The sequence below is a fragment of the Lycium ferocissimum genome, chromosome 9 (genome assembly GCF_029784015.1).
Source record: "Lycium ferocissimum isolate CSIRO_LF1 chromosome 9, AGI_CSIRO_Lferr_CH_V1, whole genome shotgun sequence".
Classification (NCBI taxonomy): Eukaryota; Viridiplantae; Streptophyta; class Magnoliopsida; order Solanales; family Solanaceae; genus Lycium; species Lycium ferocissimum.
In genome coordinates this window covers 33,879,061-33,896,345 of record NC_081350.1, presented here as the reverse complement: position 1 = coordinate 33,896,345, position 17,285 = coordinate 33,879,061, and the positions used below count along the sequence as shown (strand labels likewise).

The window sequence follows — 17,285 nt, the reverse complement described above, 5'->3', positions numbered from 1 at the left end:
TCAGCATTGAGCGCCCACAAACGATTGACTATAGTGGTGGCCCACTATCCAGCTCAGCAACAGATAAAAGACATAAGATACAATACGTGGCACCTTACACTTGCTGACAAACCCCTGTGGGGACCTATTTATTTAATAAGGATATTTCTAAGTTCAGAATAAAGACCTTCTTTTTAATGAAGAGGTACACTTTAAACCCATCTCGTTTTATCCTTTCTCTTTTGGCATAGGACCATTTATTCGGGGCAGCAAATGTTGTGTTCTCAGTGACTGTCCCAAACTTGTCACAAGCATATAATATCTTTTGTTTTTCCTCCTCGCTAAGTAATGATTAATTTGAATTCATACAGCATAACGTTCGTTAAAGGGAGAATTCACTTACCCATTTCTTTTTTATTTTCAACACTCAACCCTAATCTTTAACTAAAAATAGACAAATCTTATTCATCTCACCATAATCTTACCATAATCTTTGATGATAGCATATAATAGCTTTACTCAAACTTCTCAAGTACTTTGTTCTAATGTCCATAAAAAAACAAAAGGCACTAGTCGATTTTGCTTATTTTACATAACTCACAACCCAATTGATATGAAATGCGAAGAAGATAAAATGGACACATACTCCTAAAAAAATTCAATCTATAACTGCAGAGGTAGAGTTGAAGGTACAAATTCGACATAATCCGATGATTTTTGTTTAAAATTTTTATTTAATATATACAAATTATTAACATAAAATTTAATAACTCAAAAAGACATGCAATTATGTGAAAATTCTGATTCATGTGTGTGCAACCAATTTCCATCACTTCAAGTCACATATGGTCACATCAAAGGAATTTGAGATGCTTGATGAGGACAAACACTTGCATCTAAAAGTTAGGACTTTCTACTAGCATGACATAGGTATGGGGTTCGCTAATTGAAAGTTTGAAACCAAAAACTTAAGTTAGGTGGTGAAGTATTTTGATTATGACACATGATAGCCATACCTATATTGCATTATTAATTTGAACAAGAATTCAAGTGTTGTCCACATCTTCCTACGCCTATTCTTTTCAAATTGTCGTGATCTTTTACCAAATTACAAAACTAACTTAAATTCGATAGCATAACGGTAGCTAGACTAGAGCGAATGATCTGATGGTTAATGAACAGAATCGTTAAAAAATTTCTCCTCAATTGTCGATGTTTCTTATGGACATAGACTAACTCGATAACATTATTTATGAAATTAATAAGTAGTACGTATTTGATGAAATAATTGAGGTCCAGATAAATTGCATGAATGCCAGGATTTTTAAAAAAAAAAAAAAAAAAAACGACCACTAAAATATATAAAGTATTTTGCTAAATGCTTTCAATATGACGCACCATACTTCAATTTCATCCTGTATTATATTGACAGATGCCCCCAGTCAATTAAGTACCAATACTAATAGAACTTGTGGGTTCCCAGTATGGAATTGATAATAGTTGACAGCTTAAGATACATGCTAATATAATTTTGAAAGTGATGCTTTAATGACCAATAATGCTCAACCCGTTTACCTAACTCACTTTAAATTATAGTACGTTTTATCCATAATCTTTTTCATAAAAGATGTTACTTTATTGGCACATATTCCATTGTTTATCTGCTTGTGGAAGACTTTATTGAACTAATCTAGGACCAAGCAACTTAGGAGGGCCTAAGAATTCATCAAACTTATATGATTATCCTCTTTATTTAATTTAAACTAATAAACACAATAATTGGCAGCTTCCACTACCAAGAATTTTGCCGTCAACGTGTGGGCCTGCATGGGTTCAAAATTTAGATAACTACAAGTTTTGATTCAACGACTTTTGATGGTCGACATCCTTAATCGGATTCTAATTTTTAAATTAGTAAATGTGAGTAATCATGTATTTGTTATTCCCTTTTAACTGGGCAAGTGCACGAATAGCCGTTTTGACAACCCATATTTATAGAATATCCGAAATTTACATTTTAAAAAAAAAAATTAGCTGTAGAGAATCAACTTTAGCAATACGAGTATAAAACTAAAATCATGGGTATAAAGTTTCTAACTTAGATTCTGCCAAAACCTAACTTTAGACCAAGTTGATTTTGAGGCCGCTAAACTTTATTTTTTGATGAAGTTTCATTTTTCTTTTTATCTCATTATTGAAGTTTCAAATTTTGCCACTCCACTCCTCATAGGCTCACCCTCCCACCAATACCATCATCCATATAGTGAATAATTTCGAAGTTAAATAAAAAAGCTCGTTTAACTCGCTTCAGATATGATACTTTGAGTATTGCGAAGTTCTTCCCAATAAGACCCGGCCCCACCCAACAAAAACAAAAGGAATTAGAAGAGGACGACACGCGTTAGCTCCATGCAAATGGTTAATTTTCTTCAAGGGTATGATGTAACAAATAAGATTCTGATGTCAAATTCACAACGTGATGATCCAGCTAATGTTTTATATATGTGGCCATAACTATTCAGCCCAAGTTATCCAGCAATAGAAACTATTCATGTGACTATTTTTAGCAGCCTTTTCTTCCATAGGGGCTTCTTATGCTTCTTTTAGGGTGCACGTATTTGTTCTTCATTTGTTCAACTTATCTAAAGTTTTACTGAATTTGGTATAGCAGATAAATGATAATGCAAAAATAGAGATGATGATAATGAAGTGCTACTCATCTGCTGACACTTTAAGAGCTGTATCCAGGCTAGCTTCATGCTATGCTTGTGAGCTAATATATGTCATGGTACTACTGAAGGATACTGTCACGTAATGGCAACATCAACCAGCTAATACTCTACCAACAAAGGAAAAAAAGAGTGGAACAAAAGACCCCCTTTGATATATTCCACTCTTCTTTAATGAGACAATTTTCCTCTTCTCTGGTTTCACCACGTATCACCTTGTGCATTATTAAAGAGGTGAATCCAAAAATTAGATTCAATGTGTTAAAAATGAGTGGACCTTACTGTACGTATATATTCAAACATTATCTTTTGCACATAAATACACAACAACATTATTCGAGCTAAAAGTAGCGAGTTTAATCAGACCCACAAAATCTTCCCCGACAAACCTCCTTTTGTATGGATGCCATAAGTGTTAATTAGAGCCTACGTGAAAGAAAAAAAATGCAATGCGACTCGAAGTACATCCTTGTGGTGGCCTAAATTAATTTTCAAATTACGGTAAAGATAGAAAATTGAGTCTCTTCAATCTAGTTGCCGCGTTGGACTATTGACATAATGATAGGCTTCAAATGCAATAATTCTTGGGTGGATAGTGTCTCAGTTTGTTATTCCAGCAAGCAGCAGTTTTTATTGAGAAAAGTTGTCACTCCTGGAACTATACATACCATAATCTTGGGCTTTTAGGCTACTAGCAAATTAAACTATCAGCATCTGTTTCGTTTGCAATAACGCCTCCTAATAAAGTATAAAGGATAAAAGGCCAAAACCGGGATGTATGTATATCTCTTGCACGTAGGTTTTGCTGAATGTTATGATTGATACATAATTTTACCTGATCAGAAGAGGAAAAATAAGCCATGATTGATATTATGCACCGAGTGGAACAAAATCTCACATCATTTGCCAGTTGAATTATCAATCTGCTGTCCAGTGCAGGGTTTAAAGCTGTATATTGCTAACCTTTTATGATTTTTTTAGTATACATGGCAGAGTGGTATAACTTTGCAAATGGAGAATCTTGTAAGAGTAGTTGCACAGTGAATACTAGTGAGACCAAATCAGAAAGGAGAAGTTTGTTAAACTCTTTTGTTTGTGAGGCACCAACTCTCTTGATGCACCAGTTTTGCTCTATGTTGCGTTACAGAATGGTTAAAGAGCTCATCAAGTAGTCCATGGTGAAAGAATAAGATATCACTACACTGCCTTTATTTTGTCAAAATAAAATACACCGTGTAGTAATTTTTATAACCAAAACCCTAAGGAACTGCATCCCATTGTAACATTTCTAAGGCTAGGAGTCGCCGAGAAACTCTTTCTTACCTCCTTTTCCTGCTTTCTCCGTTTGTTCCTTTTCATCCCCTCTTTTATTCCTGTTGATTCGGTGGGTAAGGAGGACAACAAGGGGAGCGGCGGGCAGTAATATTGAACAAAGAGTACTTCAGAGGCATAGCAAATGATGCAAAATTTGAAGAGGTAACCAAGTCTTCTCTATTGGTTGCCTTAAATTTCACCAATTGACTATCATACTCATTTCGAGGAATCAACAGCCTTAAATCTATTTTCAATGAACTGAAAAAACAGACACTCAGCAGCTCACTTGACATCAAGTTCTGTGTGATTCATGGGGTATAACCAACATGTCCAAATCGTCGACAATAACCTGTTAATATTTTGACAGCAATTTTAGTTATCAAAGAATGTTCTCTAATGTTAGAAAAAGAAAGAAGAGGATTACCTCAAACTTGTTGCCATCAAAGGTGTACTCCACATACAATTGCTTAGGTTCTCCAGGACAAGGATCACAAAAGCCCATAATTCCTGATTTTTTTACACCCTCATGCAGCTGCATATACACAATGATACGTTAAATATCTTATAGGTAAAAAGTAAAACCAGCTTGAACAGACAAGATATCGGGAAGTTGTTTCCTGAACTAGTGAACTGTAAGCAAAGATGTGTTCATATGTAATTATTTTCATCTCAACAGTAATTCCAAAGAAAGCATCCAAAGACTAAAAGAACTAACAGCCATAGGCTAATATTGATGAAACAACAGATGGGCAGCTTATACAGAGGAGATAGTCAATTGAGTTCGTTTCTTTTATGAAGTAAGAATATATCATTAATTGGCATCAAGAAGATGCAAAAAAGTACAAAAAATAAGTAATCTTAGCTCCATAACAGTTGACAGCCAATTAACATCAAGGAGCCAACAAAATCCAAAAAATTAACTGGGCCAGATACAGGCTTAAGGACAAAGAGAAGACTAATTAAAGCAAGCAATATAAACTAAAATATGTGCAATAGGGCATCAATTATGAAACAAGGAGTCCTTAAGACTGATGAGAAAAAGAAACCTATTAAGAACGGCAGATGGAAAAACGGACCTTTAGTTGCCCCGAGTCGCTCACAAGAAAATTCAAAGGTAGAGTGACATCAATGATTTGAGAAGCCACTTCATCTTTCACTTCCTCTATTTGATTTCTGTTCTTCAGAGCTTTACTGCTGCCATACAGTGCTTTTGTAATAACCAGTCCACCTGTTTCTAGTTGTCTACTTCTTTTCCTATTGGCCACAGTTTGCAATAGTTGCTGAGCTTTCTTAGCTGCGGCCCTTGCCTCCCGGACCTACAAAAATATAGTGCTTTAGGAGCAAAGCTGCAGTAGAGGTTGGCTATTTATAAGCCCAAGGAAAGAACCATGAGAATTCTTCACAGACAAAACAATATACATGCCCTATCATAGCAGCAGAGGCAGTGCACGATAAACTGCATCAACACTTAGAAACTACTTGTGGAAAACAAAATGTTGGCTCATGGAATATCCTAAGGTAAAAGGCCCTTTTATGTGCCGATCTCAACTAGCTTGCGTTTGAAGCCTAGTTGTTTATCAAGCATCCCAATGTCTGACTGCCCGGAACAGGAGAAGCTATTTATAGAATTCAGGAAGCAGCAACACCAGTCACGCAAACTATGTATAATTACCTGGCCAAGGGTTTTATCCATATTCTCTGATGCCTTCTGCTTTTCGTGCTTAAGATAAAAAGGTTTCACAACAAATCTCTGCAAGTATAGAAGACACAAACAGTCAAAAAGAAAGAGACAGACATTGAAAGTCCTGGAAAATGAGCTATTTAAAAAGGAAGAAAGTTATAAATTATAATCAATGGGAGACATTTCCAACATTTTGCCAACACAAGGCCCCACAACAATTCAGAATAAATAGTAAAGGAAAAGATATGGGAGAAGTTGGCAGTCATGGAAACTGAGCAGTTATGAAACCATGCAAGTCATAAAGTACAGGAGACACTTCATCATATTGCCACCACGAGGCTCCCCAACAACTCAGAATCAAAAGCAATGACTAAAGCAAAAGATATTTCAAACATCCAGGGAAGGAAATAAATAGATGCAATATGGGCCATCGATTGGAAAATCTTTTAAATGGGTCGCAAAACTAGCAAGGAAAACCAACTCATAGGTCACCAAATAAAAAAGAGATAAATGTTATGGCATAACAATACTCAGTATGGATATTGATATGTTGATCAGAAGAACTAGGATTTCTATCTCAACCAAATTAAGTAGTCTATAACAGAAATACATGGAAAACAGTACTAGATTAAATGGCCCCATAGAACAATTGAGAACCACCATGTGGTAGTTTAGCAATTGACTGGAGAGAAATTTTCAAATGTCAGTTTGAAGACAGAACACAGACCTTCAGTACAAAATACAGTGAGGTCGGTATCACAAATGCTCCGGTTGCAAAAACAGGGTTCAAATGCCTAGAAAGCAATACCTGCATCCATCGAGATGTAGCAAAAATGAAAATGAACAACAAAAATCTTGATTGAGACAGATAATATTTAGATAAACCGTAAGTTACTTGAGCCAATTATTTGTAGGAACTTAGAATCTCCACTAACCATAGAAAAGTGATTTTTTTTTTTTTGGTGGGTTGGGGTTAGGGGGGGAACCGCCTGAAGAAAGTAGGGTAAAAAAGTGGAACAGATGGCTGAATACTGATCATAGAGATTACAGGCGCTCAAACATGCCATTCCATAAGCTTCTTAATGCAAGACAGCAAAAGAAATTTTGTTATTTTTCTTTAGGACTCATTTTAGTGGTGATTAGACTAGGCAGAACTAGAGAGCCTCAGAATTATTTCAAGGGGACTCGAGGCAGGTAAGTGCGAGCAAATGCCCCGCAATACTTGCGCTCGCCACTGCCACCTTTAGGCATTTCAAGAATGCCTTGCCCAGAGGTGCACCGAAGAACCCACCCAGATAACGTATTTTGACCCGAGACAGTTTAATGCTTCTCTGATTTTTGTCATGGTTTATGGCATTGAATGCGAAAATGAAGTTAGGTTTGAAATTGAGATAAGCAAAACCTTTCACCGTATGTACCAAATAATTTGCAACTCCTCTCTACAAGTTACAGTACAACCAAATACCTTTCAACTGGCCGGTTATAGTTGTGCTACATTTTGATGGTTTCACCAAATTGGATTAGATCAAACTTTTTAAAAATAATTAGCCTAATTTTGGTTTTATGGTAAAACCATCAGAACAATCATAATCAATATCTAATCAAAATTAGGTAAGGTCATACGCATCCAATTCCTTAAAATCCCTAAAGGAATTCTAGTTTTCGCAGTGTAGGATATAATATTTCATTAGTTCAATAGGTTGAGGTTCTATATTCTTAAAATAAGAGATCTTGTATTAGTTTAGGTTCATTATAATTCTAGATCCTTATTAGACTCCTGATCATCTTTGAAGTGCCTGATTAAGATCATGATTAAGAACCGGCGGTTTGATGCCACAATTTCTAGGGAATATATACCCAAAGTCACGAACACATGTGCATGCACATGAAAAAGCAAACCGAAAAGGAAAAAGGCATGAAACCAAAATAAAGCACATAAGCACAAGTTGAGACTACTTACAGGAACAATCAACTTTTGGCCCCCGCGATGTAACTCAAACTTCCAAAAGATCCCCTGTGAGCAAAAGGTGGGTATGAGGTGTAAAAAAGCATGAAAATCATGTGCAATCTTGCCATAATGACTTTTAAAGGATGCTAAAAACCTAAAACGTGTCTAACAAAAACATACGAGGAAGTAGGCTCCACTCCCTTTTTCTTGAGGAGGGATGAAAGGAGTTAGTCTGTCAATATATACCTGAATTCCTACAGTATACAGCATCCGGATGGTACTGAATTCAGATATTTTTCTTCCACCTCCCATTTCAAGTTCAAGTGCAGTACTGCAATATAATATAGAATATCATGAGAAGAGGCTACCAATTGATCAGGAAATTTTGTGCATGAAGATAATTTCAGTAACCTGGATTATGGTGTTTCGGCTTAACTGAAGATACAGTTCCCCAAAACATATACAAAACAAGCTGAATTACTACGCAAGAAAATATAGTTCCCGGTTCAAACTAGAGAACAGAAAATACAAAGAATTTCAATTAGTTTAAAGATATTATGAGTTGGTAAAAGTTTCTAGGAGTTTTTTTTTTTTTTTTTTAAAAAAAAAAGTTGGTATAAGTCATACCAGAACAAATGTGAAGGGATAATAAGGTAAACAATCAAGAAGATAACGTGAAATCGCTTATATACTCAGCTTTTGCAGAAATCTGATTGTGCCTTTTTCAATATCCTAGGAGGTTTGCTCTTCCCAGAAGTTCGTAAAAGTTTGACCCAATACCAGAACAAATGTGAGGGAATAATAAAGTGAACGATCAAGAAACAACATGTGAAACCGCTTATATTACCAGCTTTTACAGAAATCTGATTACAATCCGAGGATTTAAAAGAATAGCTAATGCAAGTTATGTATTGACTTACTCATGCTAACAATCGAGTACTAGGTCTTAGTCATCACCATTACCATGTGTACTATCCAAAACTAGGTATGCGGCAGATGTCCAACTAAAAACAAGGATCACAGAGATTTGATCATTCAACAAAATAAATCTAAACATCATTGCAACACATCAAGCATACAAAAGCATTCACTAGCTTATTCAGACTGCAGATTGTTTAGCTTATTTAAGCAAAAAAGTACTGAATGTCAAGGCTTAGGACCTTCAACTTTAACATAGTAACGGCAATAAGTCATTAAGTCGAATCAAAAAAGAAATGATTAATTATTAACATCAACGAACCTTCCGATTCTGGCGGCGATACGCCCGTGAGATTTTGTGGAAAAGCGGTGGGTGTAATGAGCACTTGCACCAAATGATCCTGTCCCTAGCTGCAGCACGTTGGACGCAAATTATATATAGATAAAAGAATGCTCAAAGTGCCGTAAAATTGGTAATGTTAACATGCTGCTTGAAGGCAGATTAATGACTTAATGCTGCATAATATCATTTGAACCCAATGTGCTTGTCATGTTGAATAAAAACAGGAAAAGGGTCTCCTTGACAGAACACGGAGTTGCAAGTATGTTATATTAGCATTATATGCACAAACAGACACATAGTTCCAAATAAGTTTTGAGTGGCCGAACATAAATAGCATTTTAACTTTAGATTCAAGTAAGCTTCCAATGGCCCAACATAAATAGCATTTTATTTTCTTCTCACACAAAAGAAAGGAAAATTGAGGATGGAACATGAAGGAGTCACATTATCACATAACCTAATACTATCATTGCTAACTTTGTATGCTTGTCAGAACTGTGTGGAACATCTATAGCTCTAAAATCTAATGCAAGTGGGAGCAGGAGCGGGAGAAAGCATAATCTTATTCAAAAGCAGAAACCAAGCAAAAACCTAAAAGAAGAAAATTTTCTTTTTTATAAAGGAACAACCCACTGTAAGGGCACATTTCAAGGTGCTCCAATCTACGCAAATTTATCTCCCAGATTTTGGCAGCAGAATATACTATTACTGCTAAAACTAAAAGTACCTTTATTTCTTTTCTTAATATTAAATACGAAAGTTAATTCTATCACTTCTTTTTATTTAATCAGGAAGTTACTTCTCACTTCTGTACAGATTCTTTTCAAAATGATACTAAACCAAACAATTGATATTAAAAGTACCATAGCTACCTAAATAACCATTTTAATCTAATTTAACAGTTTGGTCAGGTTTTTGGGACATAAGTCTTGACCAAGATATGAAAAAGTTTACTTCAGGGGTAGCAAGATTGTGCTCTGTAGTCTACTAGAAAGCTGGATTTACACTTAATTGGCGCATGTTCTGCTTGTCCAGAAAAAGTTAAATTGTGTGCCAAGAAGTAAATTAACCATTAGGAGATCCTTATTCCGTATCAACAGGTAGATGACACAAATACATCTGTTTTTAACAAAACCAATGAAAATATCCAGAGCACTAATGTTCGTGTGGACTTCAAAACACAATTACAGCATCCCTGATAACCCAGACGAAAGAAAGTGTCAGCCAGTAATTATTCAATTCAAAAATAAACAATGATGAAATGGGCAAGTCTTAAATAGAAAACAGAAATTCTTAAATTAGCTTTTGTAAGAGAATGTAATCAAAATTAAAAAAAAAATGACTTTAGAGCTAGAGCAGAAAAGCGGAACCTTGATCTCTCCCGAAGCAGACCTTTTCTGCTCCTTCTTCTGCCATCCAACAGCTATGGATGACTCTGGACCTAATGAAAGATGTATCTGGAAAAAAGAAAAAAAAGGGGGGAAACAGGAAAATATAAGATTTTCTTGATAAGTTAAAAGGAATGAGCGCATATCAATAATGTCAGATGCAAGAAAATTTCATGCCTCAGCCCGTAAACGAGTATGATCCAATAGATCATCAAACGTCTGACTAAAGTTGCAGGCACGAAGCATAAAGAATAGTACTCCCTCCGTTTCAATTTGTTTGTCTGGTTTTGACTTGGCACGGAGTTTAAGAAACTAAAGAATACTTTTGAATCTTGTGGTTGTTAACTAAGGATATGTAGAATGTACCAAAACCTCCTTTAATCTTGTGGTCTTAGAATGCCATGTGTAAAGTTGAAATAAAAGAGTTGCTAAAAAGGAAAGAGGCGTTCTTTTTGAAACGGACTAAAAAGGGAAGTAAGACCAACAAATTGAAACGGAGGGAGTAGCAATTATGACATAAAATTATTTTAAGCTTCTAGATATGTATCAGCTCAAAAATAGCTTACATTTCCATGAGCAGTATCAGAGAGTTGGCGAGTCCAAGTGTTGGAGAGATTAACTGAACCATCTCTTAAGGACATGGCAAGACCCATTGTTGCTGTAGAGTGAAGAGATATATGACTGGCGAGACAAAGAACAAGTCAATATTTGGCTAAAAATTTCGAGATCTGCAACACATAGCAAAATGGATCATCCTACCGAGTTGTCTGTACTCCTAGTAAGGCTCTCAAACCCATAGACCCCATAAACTCTATTGAAGAATCTGATGACATTTGATGCCTAAAAACAACAGATGCAGCACCCCCGCCGGCATTCCCATTAACCGCCAGATTTCCGCCTATGGCAACAGCATTGTGTTTGGATATCTGAGACTGGACTTCACTAGCCATAGCCATCCTGGAAATCAAGCCCAGAAACATGTAAGGTAAGATGAGGTAACAGAAAGAGACGTTGCTGAATAATCATATAGAAGACAAACTTGGACTTGCTGAATAATCAACATCTGTATTTATATCAGGAGCAGAAAGTGGGCCTTCAGATAACTAGTTTTCCAGAGACTCAAACCTACTCTTGTGTGCTGCTATAAGGGTTAAAATCCCATTGCTTGGAGCAATAAACAATGCAAATACCTTATTAGCTTATTGATATATCATGCACACCCTAAAACCCCGCAAATGGCAGATACAAACAACTAGAGCATTTCTTTTTATGATTTCCATTAATATGGAGAATGATAATAGCCTCTATGCCTAGAAGGATACTTAGTGGATTGTAATTTGTAAATTTCGAAATGTGTTTTTTGGTCTAAATATAATGCAATTACACAGAAACACTTGCTTATTACATTTTTTATGTACTTGCTTCTATTTTTCTTTTTTCTTTTTTGAGATTGATATGTACTTGCTTATTAAATGTTAAATCTACTAGAAACATATTGCTAACTATACCTAAACAAGCTTAAGCATTAGTATTGCAAATTGCAATATCTTACTATAGAAAATGCTTCTGAAAAAAAAAAAATGACAGTCGTGCTAGCAACACAATGCATGGTCCACTAGAGCAGCTCAATTCTGCAGACCATAAGTCTATAGGCTGCTCAGGTCATTACTTCTGTTAACAATGGTATAATGTATTAAGTTACCAAAGTGCACATACAATGGGATTTCGACAACCGAAATCACTTGAGGACGTAGCGAAAAGAGGTCAAGGAAAACAATAAGGATCAAACTTCTACAAAAGCATGAGAGCGACTGTTGTGTATGTTTAATGGTCTTTACCTTTCTAGAAGCTTAAACAATCCTTAGCTAGTTTAATAGGGGCTTACAACAAAGATTCCTCAAGATCCCTGTTTCAAGTCTTTTCTGCTTCACGGTACAATTCCCAAACCTGGTTTTGCTTCATTGCTAAGTCATAGGAGCTAATACTGAAGCTAAACGAATTTAAAGCATAAGCTTGTTAGCTCCAAATCCACCAGCATTCTTGTGGGCAGCTTAGAACCATTCTTATGCAAGTTGTCCCGCAAAAACAATAACCCACATACTTAAAAGGAATTTACTGATAAACAAGTTACTTAAATGAACATGGCTTGCATATTTATCTAGGATTAAGGACAAAGGAATTTTGGCATGTACAATGTGATAGATAGAATAGTTGGCCTATGCCATTCCATCGGATAATGAATTACCTAGTCACATATATCTAGGGGTGTTCATGGGTCGGTTTGGGTCAGTTTTTGGGTTAAAACCAAATCAATTTAGTCGGTTTTTAAAATTATTAAAACCAAACCAAACCAAATATAATACATATCCATCGGTTTGGTTGTAGTCAGTTTGGTTCGATTTGGGTCGGTTCTTCGGTTTTTAAGAAAACTAATGGTATTTCTCTCTTTCATGTTTCTTTCCTAAAATTAGGAGAGAATTTTCTATCATTTTCCAACTTATAATTTGTTATTACCCTTTTGTTGTGGTAGCTATAGTTTTCTTATGGAGAAAATGTCTTAGGATTTGTGATTTTAAATAAGTGAATAAAGCTTATAAGAAATACAAAAAATAAATCTAGGTAAATCTCATAGTAGTTGTTTCTTTGAATAAATGAGTTTGAATTCATGAATTTCTTTCTTAAAATGGGCTTAAAGTATAAAGTTCATTAGCCTATTCGAGAAAAATAAAGGTTTGCTTAAAAAATATATAAATTATATATATATATATATATATATATATATATAATTATAAAAATTATGTATTATATTTGTCGGTTCGATTCGATTTTTTCTTCGGTTTGCTTTTAGTAAAATCAAAACCAAACCAAATATTATCAGTTTTTAAAAATTTAAAACCAAACCAAACCTAAGCCAAGTAAATATTGGCTTGGTTCGCTTTTCGGTTTGGATCGGTTTTTAACCAAACCGTGAACACCCCTGATATATCTACATTGTCATCTTAATCTACAAAAGCAATTAAGAGTTTCAGACAAAGAAATACAAAATAAGTACAGATGTTTACCCTTTCATAATGCCATCACCCTCTAAAAACTGTGGCAATGACAGATTTGCCAAAATTGACCCAGAAGGTCGGAGATGCGCTGCAACCTTTTGAAGTTCCTTCTGACGACGTAGTCTTTCAAGTTCTTCCTTGATCTCTTCAGCTTTGTTCAGCTTAGTACCAAGTTCCAAACCAGAATTAATCCCTTCCATACCGTATATGTCATATATTTGTCTTTTCGTCTCATCCGATAAAATTTCATAAGCTTCACATATTCGTTGAAAATTCTCTGTTGCAATTTCCTTCATCTGAAACAGGACAAATATGCCACTATATATTCACAACTTGACCTTCATAAGCAGGAAATCAAGAAATCCAGACAAGTTATCCCAACACTTGGCAATTATCTAATATCTTGTAATAATGTTGCTCAGATTTCAAAAATATAGATTTTCTTGACCTCGCTGTGAAATCCCCACCTCCTCAACCCCCTGAACTAAGAGGAGAAAAGAAGTTCAATGTCTTGAAATTTTTTACCACATTCTTCACATTGGGAGGCACTTTTACTCTTGTTACCTTTTTTTTTTTTTTTTTTTTTTTTGATTAAGCACCGGGTGTCCGAGTCTCTTGTTACCTTTTTCTTCAATGAGACGAGGTTTCTACATGAAATTCAAACAATAATTGCACAAAGAGCGAAACGTAACAATCTCAATAGATAACTTATATAATGTCCCAGAACCTAATAGCCTAAGCACTGCAATAAGAAAGATCTATATCCTAGTTTTGAGATATATAAAGCCCTGAACCATAATAATGGTTGTATAGCAAAGATACCTATATTTGCCAAATAACAAATATGTAATACAGTACTAATGAAGCTTCCCCTACCAATCCTGTCAGATAGAACATGAGAAATATGACATTAACTTGACCCTCATAAGCAGGAAAATAAGGAAGCTAGACACATACAAATTTCTGTCCACAGTTGCCACTGTTGCATATATCTTAAATATAGATTTGTTTAACTCAATAGTGCGTTTTCCCCATCCCCCAATCGCAGAAACTAAGAAGAGTAAAAAATTTGAAGAGCTGGCAGCTATTGAATTTTCTACCACATTCTTCCCCATTGAAGACGCTTCCTCTCTTCAGATCAAAGTAAAACATTAACAACTGTCTAATCGCATATAGAAAAGTTGAATTTATCTAATCAATATGCCATTTGCAATGCAAAAACAAAAGCATAGAGAAAAGAATAAACATGCCAATTGCAATGCAAAATACCCGAAGAAAGTTGAGTAAAAGCACGCAAAGCTGCTTTCCACCAATATCAAAGGCACAAACAAAAATAGTCGTAGCTATGAAACATATCAGTCAAGCAACTACTACTCAATGGCAAACTAGTTGAAGTCGACTAGATGAAGGTTCTATATATACATTCCATCTAATCAGACCCATTCCATTCCAATACTACATAATTAGTCACTTAAGGGAGCAAAAGGCAAACTAGCGGTTCTCTGAAGTTAGTTTAGTTCACTATACGAATCTTCTACATTCATTCCATTTTATTCAGACCCCTCTAATTCCAATAAATCATAGACAAACTAGCGGTTCTCTGAAAATTAGTTCAGTCCCGCTATACGAATCTTCAATATCCATTCCATTCTATTCAGACCCTTCTCATTCCAATAAACAATAGGCAAACTAGTGGTTCTCTGGAAATTAGTTCATTTCCGCTATACGAATCTTCTATATCCGTTCCATTCTATACAGACCCATCTCATTCCAATATTAAACAATTTATCGTTAAAGGAAAATAGACAAATCATGGATTCTTAATAACTATTACAATTCCAAATTGTTGAACTCAGCCTCAACCACAAGCTAGTTGGAGTTGAGCTATATGAATCCTCTGTATCCATTCAGTTCTATCCAGGCCCATTTAATTACAATAACACATAAGTTATCCTTTAATTCAAGTAGTAAGTGGAAGGTGAGCTCAAGTTGACTCCTTTAACTCCAACTACAAATTAAGAGTCCTCAAAATCTAGTATAGTAGCAAAACATAGAGTATTCATTCCATTCTATTCGGACCCATCTATTTCCAATAAACAATCGGCAAACTAGCGGTTCTCTGGAAACTAGTACAGTTCCACTTGTGGGATTACACTTGGTATGTTGTTGTTGTTGTTAGGCAAACTAGCAGTTCTCTTTCAGTTCCGCTATACGAATCTTCTATATCCGTTCCATTCTATTCAGACCCTTCTCATTCCAATATTAAACAATTTAAAGAAAATATGTAAATTCGGGGTTCTCTGAAACTAGTTTGAGGTCAGCTATATGAATCCTCTGGATCCATTCAGTTCTATCCAGGCCCACTTAGTTCCAATAACAAATAATTTATCCTTTAATTCAGGTAGCAAGTGGAAGGTGAGCTCAAGCTAACTCCTTTAACTCGAAATGTACAAACTAATTGTTCTCAAAAACTAGTATAGTACCAAAACATAGAGTATTCATTCCATTCTATTCAGACTCATCTATTTCCCATAAACAATAGGCGAACTAGCGGTTCTCTGGAAACTAGTTCAGGTCCACTATTTGAATCTTCTGTATCAATTCCATTCTATTCAGACCCTTCTCATTCCAATATTAAACAATTTAACGAAAAAATGTAAATTAGGGGGTTCTCTGAAAGTAGTTTGAGGTCAGCTATACGAATCCTCTGTATCCATTCAGTTCTATCCAGGCCCATTTCATCCTTTAATTCAGGTAGCAAGTGGAAGGCGAGCTCAAGCTAAATCCTTTAACTCCAAATATACAAATTAAGGGTTCTGAAAACTAGTACAATACCAAAACATAGAGTACCACAACAACATCCCTAGTGAAATCACACAAAGTGAGGCCCTCGGCACGAGGACAAACAATTCAAAGCCGTATAAAAAGTCATGGCAAAATACAATAAAAGCATGATAAAGAAGTCTGGAATAAAAAATAAAAAATAAAAAGATTTTGTAACTAGCACAAATTAATACAATAACCAAAGTCCAAGAAACAACAAATAGTATCAGAAATCGAATGACAGAATATACTGAAACATAGAGTGAAAAAAAAGAGTAAACTGAGTACCTCTTGAGCTTGATATTTATCAGGGTGATAGATTTGAGCCCATTGACGATAAGATTTTCTAATTTCTTCATCAGAAGCTTCTGGAGATATATGAAGCAATGCATATAACTCTCTATTTTGCGCCCCACTTTCTTCTTCTTTCATTATTGATATTAAACTTTAGGGTTTATATAAGAATCTGAAAAAAAAGGTAGTAACAGAGTAGATTTTGTATGTACGTGTGCGTAAGGTGACAAATGGTGTTAGTGATATTGAGATATGAATAAACCCTTGGTTTTAGTTTCGTGTGCGTGGGTTTACAGAGTCGCCATTTCAGAATAATTTTACTTGTTTGTCAAGAACTATGACTAGTCACTGACTTCGTTAGATACCACAATTGCTTTTTTTTATTTTTAATATTTCAGCAACATATATTTAAAAAATTAAAAGAAACAACAAAAATGAAGAAAGCAATTGTGAGTAAAGGTGTCAACCGGTTCGGGCTAACGGTTTAACCCAGAACGGACAAGTTAAACCGAACCGAACCGTAGAACGTTAACCGATTCCAGGTTAACCGTATAATTGTTTCTTGGCCCGGCTCAATATTTTAGGAGCCGGGCCGAACGGATTTAACGGTTAAAATGAAAAAAAAAAAAAAAAAAAAAAAAAAAAAAGGAAAGAGCCGTTGGGCCATCTTGTCCGTTAATGGACCGTTAAACCTTATTTTGTCCATTTAAAAATGGCGTTCCAAACGGCCATTTTGTATATATTTTTGGCCCACACACACACACACACAACACACTTTAACACACACACACACACACACACACATATAAATCCTT

The 17,285-nt window shown here is 35.3% G+C and overlaps 1 protein-coding gene across 1 annotated transcript; it reads right to left on the bottom strand.

Annotated features, from left to right (window-relative positions):
- Positions 1-3,848: 3,848 nt before the first annotated feature.
- LOC132030370 (chaperone protein dnaJ 13) lies at positions 3,849-16,838 on the bottom strand. The gene is made up of 13 exons (XM_059419984.1): positions 16,465-16,838; positions 13,363-13,649; positions 11,060-11,257; positions 10,867-10,981; positions 10,283-10,369; positions 8,892-8,980; positions 7,898-7,982; positions 7,664-7,717; positions 6,431-6,511; positions 5,695-5,772; positions 5,099-5,338; positions 4,447-4,554; positions 3,849-4,371 (listed from the first exon to the last, which is right to left on the bottom strand). The coding sequence occupies exons 1-13, from the start codon at positions 16,606-16,608 to the stop codon at positions 4,315-4,317; spliced, it is 1,623 nt and encodes a 540-aa protein (XP_059275967.1). The 5' UTR covers positions 16,609-16,838; the 3' UTR covers positions 3,849-4,314.
- Between the last annotated feature and the right edge of the window lie 447 nt (positions 16,839-17,285).